Raw genomic sequence first — 8,115 nt, 5'->3', positions numbered from 1 at the left:
TCCGGGCACGAGGTAACGGCGATGGCGCTGAGCAGAGTCCGCCTGTTCCAGCCCCACGGGGAGCGCACCCGGCTGCTGCCCCAGGTAATCCCGGGACCCCCAATCCTCTCCCACGGGACCCCTAACCCATGCACCCCATGTCCCCCCACCCCCGGCAGCAGTGTGCTGCCTGTGCACTGCATCCCTGGGGGTCCCTTGGGGTCAGAGTCTTTGGGGTGCTCCCCTGCAGACCCCTGTGATGAGCAGCGGTGGGTTGGGGGCTAAGCGAGGCTCCAGGACAGTGTCCAGCTGTGGGGTGAGGTACACGGGCTGGAGGAACATTTCTGGGGAGCTGTGTGTGGCTCCTCTGTCCGTGCAGGCATCCAGGCTGGTGGAGCTGCCCTACTCCTCCTTTGATGATGATGATGATGATGACACGGCTGAGCAGAATCCCGGGGTGTGGACCCCCGACCCCCCCAAACTGAGCCCCTTCAGCTGCTGCATGCGCTACCTGGCCTTCTTCTGGAACCTCCTCTTCCTCCTGCTGGGGCTGCTGACCCTCGCTGTGGGGGTCTGGGGGCTGCTGGCCAAGAGCCCCCTGTCCGAGGGGGGGCGTGGGGTGCCCCTGGGCTCGGACCCCATGCTGCTGTTCGTGCTGGTGGGGCTGGGGGCCAGCGCCGTGTCCTTGGCTGGCTGCCTGGGCGCCTTCCGAGCCAGCCCCTGCCTGCTGCGCTTCTTCCTGGGTGCTGTGCTGGCTTTTGGGGGGCTGCAGGTGCTGGGGGGGCTCCTGCTGCTGCTGGCACGACGGCAGCTGCGGGACGCGCTGCAGGACCTGCTGCTCCTCTGCCTCCTGCGCTACCAGGAGGATCCTGACCTGCAGTTCCTGGTGGATGAGGTGCAGCGGAGCCTCCAGTGCTGTGGCCTCGAGTCCTACCACGACTGGGAGAGCAACCCGTGAGTGCAGGCCGGGGGGTGTAGTGGGGGACCCCATGTCTAACACGGGGCTGGAAACCTCCTTTGTGGGACCCCATGCCCACCACAGGGTCAAAAATCTCCTTTGTGGGACCCCATGCCCACCACAGGGTTGAAAACCTCCTTTGTGGGACCCCATGCCCACCACAGGATTGAAAACCTCCTTTGTGGGACCCCATGCCCACCACAGGGTTGAAAACCTCCTTTGTGGGACCCCATGCCCACCACAGAGTCAAAAACCTCCCCGTTCCTTGTGGGCTCTGTGCTGGGGACTGGTGTTTGGGGTGGTGGGAGCCCCAGGATGGCCCAGGAAAGAGAGGGATAATGAGCTGGAACCCACGGCTGGTGTCCAGCTTTGAGGCTGGGGGGGGTGTAGGAGACCCCATCCCCACACCCCAAATTGTGCCTGACCCCACATCTGTGTCCATCCCGCAGGTACTTCAACTGCAGCGCTCCGGGCGCGCAGGCGTGCGGTGTCCCGGCTTCCTGCTGCCAGGACCCTCTGGAGAGCGGCTCCGTGCCCAACGTGCAGTGCGGGTTCGGGGTGCTGGGGCTGGGGGCGGCGGCGGCCGGGGCCGTGGTGCACACGGGGGGCTGCGGGGCCGCGCTGGGCGCGTGGCTGCGGGGCCAGGCCGGGGCCATCGCCGCCGGTGCCGCCGCCCTGGTGCTGGTGGAGGCCGTGGGAGCGCTCCTGGCGTTGAGGGTGCTCGGGGATATCAGGGCTGTGAGGGTGTGAGGGCACCGTGGGGGTTGGGATGTGCAGGAGGTTGGTTTGGTCCCAAATAAACCTCGTAAAAAAATCCTGCACCTGTCTGTGTCTTGTCTGTGCCACCATCACAGCTGAGGGTGAGCTGTGATGCTGAGGGGGTGCGAGGATATTGCTGCTGTTTGGGATTTGGGGATGTCTGAGATGCTGCTCCAGCCCCAAACAAACCTTGTCAGAATCCTGAACCCATCTGTGTCCTGCCCATCCCAGCCCAGGCCGTGGGCAGCCGCTTTCCCTCCTCCCCAGCCCACAACACCGACTCCTGTGCTCCTTTGGGTTTAATGAGCGTTTTTTCCAAGCTGAGCCCCCCAGCACGGGCAGGGGGGCCTCGGCCTACGCAGCGCTACAGGGCTGGTGAGCCTGCCCAAATCCTAAATGATTCCATACTGAGCCAGCTCGTGCAGCTCCAGGTGGCTGAAGGCTTCCCAGGGACAGATGACAGTGATGTCTGAGGAGAGAGAGGACAGAGGTTGTGGCAGTGTGACCCCCCCAGCCCCTGACCCCCCTCCCCCACTGCCAAACCCTACCTGTTCCCAACCCCTCCATGCCTGGGATGTCGTCACCAAACCTGCAAGGAAAGAGGGATGGTCTGGCCTGACCCCAGGCTGGGTCCCCCCCATCCCAGGGCCCTTCCCCACTCACCCCTGCACCCCCTTTTTGGGGGGTTTGCTCTTGAACTGCCTCGTCTGCCTCTGCTTGAACTTGGGGGGTCCCTTGCGGGGGGTGGCAGGACCCCCGGTCACCCTGGTGGCGGATTTGAGCTCCAGCTTGGGGGGCTCCAGGCTCATGGCTGTGTGGGGCCGGCAGCCCCGGCTCGCGGCGTTCCCTGCGGCTCCGGGGATGGCTCCTCACGGCTGCTGGAGGGAAATGGGGGCACCAGCTTCTCCTCCCACCCAGTCCCTGATGGGCTTTGCTGACAATGCTGACCCAGCTGGGGAAGGGCATCCCGGGGGGCACCAGAGCTGCTGCTGCTCCTTCCTCCCTTGTCCCCCACCCCAGAGTGGATGTGATGGCTGGGGATCCCTCAGGACCCTCCCAGGGCTTGCCCCAGGCCTGTGCCAGGGTCAGCAGCTGTGGGAAGGGGGAGCAGAGGATGGCCTGTGGCACCAGGAGTGGGAATTTGGCAGCACAAGCCTGGCTCTGTGATCAGGAAGATCCCAGGATCATGGGACTTGGCTCTGCTGCAGAGCTGGACACAGCCCTGGGAGCAAGGATCCAACCCAGGGAGCTGCTCCTGGATGTTCCTGGATGCAGGAAGAGCAGGAAAACAGCCCCATATCCCCCTGCCCCCCGCCCAGACACCCCTGACTCACAGAGTCCTGCGATTCCCGATTCCAGAGCTGCCCTGCTCCTGCTGTCCCGTGGTCCAGAGATGCTCTGGGGGGGCTTTTGGGGAGGGAGATTTATCCTGCCTGGGGGTAATAGGATTACTGACCTCCCTTCTTTCCCCAGGGTAATCCAGTGTCCTTCCCCTGTGCTGCTGGGGAGGAGGGGGCAGGATTAGCCCTGACTGTGCTGGGTGGGCAGTGGATCCCACGTGGGGGGAATCCTGCCTCCCCTCCTGGGCAATTCCCATCTCAAAGAGCTTTCCCCAGTGTTCCCTGATCCCACAGGAAGCGCTGGGACCCCCATTCCAGTCTCCTGGGGGTCCTGGTCCTGGCCAGAGAGGGTCTGGCAGCCCCTGTCCATGGCTGGTGTCACTCCAAAGCTTCCCTAATCCAGCACTAAAGCAATTAAAAACGGAATAATCTCGGCACACTTTAATTGAACTTCAGCCCCTGCCACTAATTGCAATTAGTTGGGCTCCTACAAATAGGATTAAAGGGATCCAGGAGTGTTTTCCACGGAGAACCACCTACTTCCCTGGCAGAGAGCAGAGCCTGGCTGTTAATTGGGGTTCATTAGTGAGTGACACTCAAGTGGCTTCCTGGGGACTTTGTCCCGTGATGATATGGGGGGGTCTCAATGGCTGTGACTCCCCCAGGATGGAGGGGAGGGGTTTGGGACAAGTTTATGGGGAATTAAGATGAAATTGAGAATTGGAAAACACCTTGGAGAGCAGCGTGGCAGGGTGTGACACCAGGGACAGTGTCCTTGACAGGAGGCTGCTGCTTCCCACGTGCTCCGTGCCACACACTGCCCCCCGAGCCCTCCCCACCGCCAGGGCATGGCCAAGGTGCTGAAAATCCCCCCAAGGTGCTTAAATTCCAACTAGGAGCACAGGAGGAGGGCTGGGGGGCCGGCCCAGGCTGCCCTTGGCAGGGATTTGCCATGCTGGGGAGGGCACAGCGTCCAGCTCCTGGGAAATCCGGGGCTCAGGACAAGCCTGAGCCACTGCCTGTCCCCAAGGGCAGCTCCACGCGAGACGGGAGGTGACCCAACCTCGTGTGACACCCCTGGGATCCCGTGCTCAGCACACAATAAACCATAAATAACCCAAGTCCGGACCCTGCCACCCCAGGGCTATCCCCCACCGTTGTGGGGGGCCCGGGGGAGGCTCAGTCCTTCCTGGCACGCAGCCTGATCTCCATCCTGAGGATCATTTTGATGTTCTCGTCCTCCACGTGCTGCTCCACGGCTGCCAAGGCCTGGGCTCCGCCGTCCCGGTGCCGCTCCAGCAGCTCCTCCACGTAGCCCACCCAGACACAGTTGGGGCAGCCGGTCCCGCAGCAGTGGGTGGGCGGGGGGGGAATCGGGGGGGCTGCAGGAGGGTCCCCCCTGTCACCATCAGGGGTGCCCGTCCTGCTGTCCCTTCCCGGGGTGTCCGAGGTGCCGCTGGCCTTGGCTGTGCTGTCCGAACGCTCCCGGGGGCTGCAGCTGACGGTGGGCTGGGGGCGCGGGGTCCCTCCGGGGCTGTTTGGGGGCTGCAGGGAACAGAGACCCCCGAGTCTGGGGGGGCTGCAGGGAACAGAGACCCCCCATTCTGGGGGGGCTGCAGGGAACAGAGACCCCCCATTCTGGGGGGGGGCTGCAGGGAACAGAGCCCACCCCCATTCTGGGGGGGCTGCAGGGAACAGAGCCCCCCGAGTCTGGGGGGGGCTGCAGGGAACAGAGACCCCCGAGTCTGGGGGGGCTGCAGGGAACAGAGACCCCCCATTCTGTGGGGGCTGCAGGGAACAGAGATCCCCCAGTCTGGGGGGGCTGCAGGGAACAGAGACCCCCCAGTCTGGGGGGGCTGCAGGGAACAGAGACCCCCCAGTCTGGGGGGGGCTGAAGGGAACAGAGACCCCCCCCCAGTCTGGGGGGGCTGCAGGGAACAGAGACCCCCCAGTCTGGGGGGGGCTGCAGGGAACAGAGACCCCCCAGTCTGGGGGGGGCTGAAGGGAACAGAGACCCCCCCAGTCTGTGGGGGCTGCTGCACCCCCAACTCAGCCACAGGAACCCCCCGCTCTCAGTGTACCCCCATATCCACCAACACCTCCAATTCCTGCCCCCATCCCATTGTCCTCCCCCACTCCCCTCCATCCCCATCCCCTCCTTGTCCCCTCATCCCCCCCTCATCCCCCCTTTCCCCCCGCCATCCCCGGCACCCCCCTTATCCCCCTGTCCTTGCTCACACCTCACGCCCAGCACCTCTAGGCCTCCCCCGTGTCCCCCCATCCCCGCCACCCCGTGTTCCCCCCGGTGTCCCCCCGGTGTCCCCCCGGTGTCCCCCCTGTCCCCCCCTGTCCCCGCTCACCCCCCGGCGCGCCCCCGCCAGCCCCCGCAGCAGCATCCGGCCGCGGTGCGCTGGCCCCGCCCCAGCCCTGAGTGACAGCTCCCCCAGCCAATGGCAGCCCGGTGCGCTCAGCAGGGCGGGAGTTGTGTGGAAATATGCGCAATATTCAGCAGGGGGCGGGGCCAGAATCCGGAAGTGGCGGCGGAGCGGCCGCACGAGGAGCGGCGGGGCCATGGCCCGGGGACCGGGACAGGGACGGAAAGCGACCCGGGGACCGCCACGAAAACTGGCATCGGGACAGAAACAGGGACAGAGACTGGCATCGGGACCGACACAGGGACAGAAACAGGGACAGAAACTGGGATCGGGACACAAATCGGGATGGGGACCGAAACAGGGGCAGAAAGCGGGACAGGGGCAGAAAGCGGGACCGGGACAGAAAGCGGGACCGGGACAGAAAGCGGGACCGCGATCGGAGCACGGCCCGGCCGTCCCGCTGCGCAGCAGGTCAGTGCCCGCGGGATCCAGCCGGGATCGCTCCCGGTTTGGGAGCCGGAGCCACGCGGGGTCCCGGGGCGCGGGTGGGCCCTGGCGGGGGTCCCGTTCCTGGCGGCTGATTCCTGATCTCTACCCGTGCCCGGGGCGCGATGTCTGCCCGTGCTGACCCTGACGTCTCTCCGTGCTCCGTCCCGGTGCCCAGCCATGCCTGAGCCTCAGTTTCCCAAATCCCAGCATCCTTCCCTACCCGGGTCCCGGTGTCCCAGTGCCCGGGTCCCGGTGTCCCAGTGCCCGGGTCCCGGTGTCCCAGCCTCCAGGTCCTGGTGCTTCCCTGGACTCCTCTCACAGTGCTCCTTTTCCTCAGGAAGGAGAAGCAGCACAACATGAAGCCCAAACACCCCGACGAGCAGGAGATCCCGTTCCGCCTGCGGGAGCTCATGCGGAGCCGCGAGGCCCTGAAGCGCCCAGAGCCCGGGAAGAGGCAGGTGGCAGGTGGGACACGCAGGTGGCCTGAGGGGCCCTGGCCCAGGAGCCCATGGCACGGCTGGATCCTGCCGTGGGACATCCTCCTCCCCGCGGTGATGTCCCAGCCGTGCTCTGCCAGCCGCAGGGACCCCCGTGGTGGCACCGCTGCAGAAATGTCCCCTGTCTCTCCTAGAGAAGAAGCAGCAGCAGAAATCCAAGGCCCCCAAGGCCCCTGGGGACATCTCTGTGCCCAAATTCCGGAGGGGCAAGGGGGAGTCGGAGCGTTCCTACATCTGCCGCATGGAGCAGGAGGTGCAGCACGTCCTCTTCCTCACGGAGAACCAGCTCCAGAGGGAGCCTGAGAAGGAGGCGACGGCTCCAGAGAAATCCAAAAGGAAAAAAGAGTGAGAGCAAGGCCACGGGAGCTGGATGGGGCCAGCCTGGCACGCCTGTGGCCTGTCCCCTTGCCCAGTTCTGCAGGGCAGCTCTGGCGTTGGCAGTGGCTGGGGGTGCAGGTGGGGGGCAGTGGGCCCCCTTTCCATGGGAACAGAGCCACAGTCCTGCTTCACCCTCCAGAGGGAAAAGCTGTGGGATCTGAGGGGCTCCCGTGGGGTTGGGACTCATTCCTGAGCCCCAGCCATAGTGTAGCACTTCAGGTTTCAGAAAAGGAAGCTGGAAAAAGCTCGGAAGAAAAAGGAGGAGAAGAAGGAGGATATGCTGGAGAAGAGCCTGTTGCAAGGTGGGGATGGAGTGGGGGGGCTGAAGTGACCCCCAGCCCCGGGGGGGCAGCTCATGGAGGGGTGGGGGGAGCAGGACTGGGCATCCCGAGGGTCTCCCGCTGAACCCTGGCTCCGGCTTCACTTGCAGACACGGTGCCCTTCGGAGAAGTGGTGACACAGCCACCCACCATCACCTCACTGCCCAGGGGACGGGGTCCTGCCCAGCAGGTGAGCTCTGGGGACAATGCCACCCACCCCTTGGGTACCTGGGAGGGCAGCAGTGGCCTCAGTGAGCCGGTGACAGCTCCTCAGAGTGCAGTCTCGGTGTCTCATCCTTCCTGCCTGAGCTGTCCCTTCTCTGCCTGCAGGCTGGGTGGAAGCAGCTCCTCCTGACACCTCGCCTGGGCCAGAGCCAGGCGTCCCCCGTGTCCCCGGTGTCCCCGGTGGTGTCGATGGCTCGCCGGCGCATCCTGGAGGAGGAGCGGGTGCGCGTCATCCGGGCCTACAGGGACATCCAGAGGCGCAAACAGCTGGAGCGGGAGCGTGCCCAGGCCGGTCCGGGCTGAGGACCTTGGGACTGGAGAGGGGACATTGTGTCACTGCTGAGCCCTGGGACTTCCCACAGCTCCACACTCCACGGCTCAGCACCGGAGCGGGGTCCCTGCGGTGCCATGGACACGCTTGGAGTAAAAAGTGCCAGTGGGAGCCGGTGCTGTGAGCGTCTGTGTGCTCCCAATTCCACAGGGATTCCTTAGGGACGCTGCTGTGCTGGCACATGGCAGTGCCAGGCATGTCACTGTCACCACGGGCTGGCCCTGGCAGGGCTCTGGTGGGGACAAGAACCTCGTTCCTCAGCCATGAGGAGACCCCAGAGCCTGCCAGCTCAGCCTGCTGGGAGGACAGCGCCACAGGGCTCACCCACACGGTGTCACCTGCCTTTATTGTCACTATTGGTGACCCTGCTTGAGCCCCGTGGCTGCAGCCACACACAGCCCTGCCCTTGGCATCGCTGCCCGTGTCCCTGCCCGTCCCTGGTCACGGTGACCCCGGTGCCATGT

General features: G+C 65.2%; 4 protein-coding genes across 4 annotated transcripts; 2 read left to right on the top strand and 2 right to left on the bottom strand.

The window, feature by feature from the left end:
* The first annotated feature begins 7 nt into the window (after positions 1-7).
* On the top strand, positions 8-1,762 carry TSPAN10 (tetraspanin 10). The gene is made up of 3 exons (XM_023946821.2): positions 8-84; positions 359-933; positions 1,387-1,762. The coding sequence occupies exons 1-3, from the start codon at positions 22-24 to the stop codon at positions 1,685-1,687; spliced, it is 939 nt and encodes a 312-aa protein (XP_023802589.2). The 5' UTR covers positions 8-21; the 3' UTR covers positions 1,688-1,762.
* A 215-nt stretch (positions 1,763-1,977) lies between these two features.
* Positions 1,978-3,082, bottom strand: PDE6G (phosphodiesterase 6G). The gene is made up of 4 exons (XM_086857678.1): positions 3,031-3,082; positions 2,360-2,574; positions 2,245-2,285; positions 1,978-2,165 (listed from the first exon to the last, which is right to left on the bottom strand). Exons 2-4 carry the CDS (start codon positions 2,503-2,505, stop codon positions 2,089-2,091), a joined length of 264 nt encoding a protein of 87 aa, XP_086713804.1. The 5' UTR covers positions 2,506-2,574; positions 3,031-3,082; the 3' UTR covers positions 1,978-2,088.
* A 380-nt stretch (positions 3,083-3,462) lies between these two features.
* On the bottom strand, positions 3,463-5,609 carry OXLD1 (oxidoreductase like domain containing 1). Its single transcript, XM_086857677.1, has 2 exons — positions 5,397-5,609; positions 3,463-4,581 (listed from the first exon to the last, which is right to left on the bottom strand). The coding sequence occupies exons 1-2, from the start codon at positions 5,607-5,609 to the stop codon at positions 4,216-4,218; spliced, it is 579 nt and encodes a 192-aa protein (XP_086713803.1). The 3' UTR covers positions 3,463-4,215.
* Positions 5,560-7,762, top strand: CCDC137 (coiled-coil domain containing 137). The gene is made up of 6 exons (XM_023918128.2): positions 5,560-5,882; positions 6,238-6,365; positions 6,532-6,742; positions 6,995-7,077; positions 7,206-7,285; positions 7,426-7,762. The coding sequence occupies exons 1-6, from the start codon at positions 5,608-5,610 to the stop codon at positions 7,621-7,623; spliced, it is 975 nt and encodes a 324-aa protein (XP_023773896.2). The 5' UTR covers positions 5,560-5,607; the 3' UTR covers positions 7,624-7,762.
* The last annotated feature ends 353 nt before the right edge of the window (positions 7,763-8,115 follow it).

Source organism: Cyanistes caeruleus, chromosome 19 (assembly GCF_971803275.1).
Source record: "Cyanistes caeruleus chromosome 19, bCyaCae1.hap1.1, whole genome shotgun sequence".
Classification (NCBI taxonomy): domain Eukaryota; kingdom Metazoa; phylum Chordata; class Aves; order Passeriformes; family Paridae; genus Cyanistes; species Cyanistes caeruleus.
The sequence above is the reverse complement of the archived record's forward strand: the minus strand, read 5'-3'. Positions and strand labels throughout refer to the sequence as shown.

Excerpts from the sequence above, each read along its gene's own strand:
- OXLD1 (XM_086857677.1), bottom strand. The coding sequence starts at position 5,609 with ATGGCCCCGCCGCTCCTCGTGCGGCCGCTCCGCCGCCACTTCCGGATT. Across the intron at positions 4,582-5,396 it reads TGGCGGGGGCGCGCCGGGGG|CCCCCAAACAGCCCCGGAGG; the intron begins GTGAGCGGGGAC and ends TGTTCCCTGCAG.
- TSPAN10 (XM_023946821.2), top strand. The coding sequence starts at position 22 with ATGGCGCTGAGCAGAGTCCGCCTGTTCCAGCCCCACGGGGAGCGCACC. Across the intron at positions 85-358 it reads GCACCCGGCTGCTGCCCCAG|GCATCCAGGCTGGTGGAGCT; the intron begins GTAATCCCGGGA and ends CTGTCCGTGCAG. Across the intron at positions 934-1,386 it reads CACGACTGGGAGAGCAACCC|GTACTTCAACTGCAGCGCTC; the intron begins GTGAGTGCAGGC and ends TCCATCCCGCAG.
- PDE6G (XM_086857678.1), bottom strand. The coding sequence starts at position 2,505 with ATGAGCCTGGAGCCCCCCAAGCTGGAGCTCAAATCCGCCACCAGGGTG. Across the intron at positions 2,286-2,359 it reads CCCAAAAAGGGGGTGCAGGG|GTTTGGTGACGACATCCCAG; the intron begins GTGAGTGGGGAA and ends CTTTCCTTGCAG. Across the intron at positions 2,166-2,244 it reads CATGGAGGGGTTGGGAACAG|ACATCACTGTCATCTGTCCC; the intron begins GTAGGGTTTGGC and ends CTCTCTCCTCAG.
- CCDC137 (XM_023918128.2), top strand. The coding sequence starts at position 5,608 with ATGGCCCGGGGACCGGGACAGGGACGGAAAGCGACCCGGGGACCGCCA. Across the intron at positions 5,883-6,237 it reads GCCGTCCCGCTGCGCAGCAG|GAAGGAGAAGCAGCACAACA; the intron begins GTCAGTGCCCGC and ends CCTTTTCCTCAG. Across the intron at positions 7,078-7,205 it reads GGAGAAGAGCCTGTTGCAAG|ACACGGTGCCCTTCGGAGAA; the intron begins GTGGGGATGGAG and ends CTTCACTTGCAG.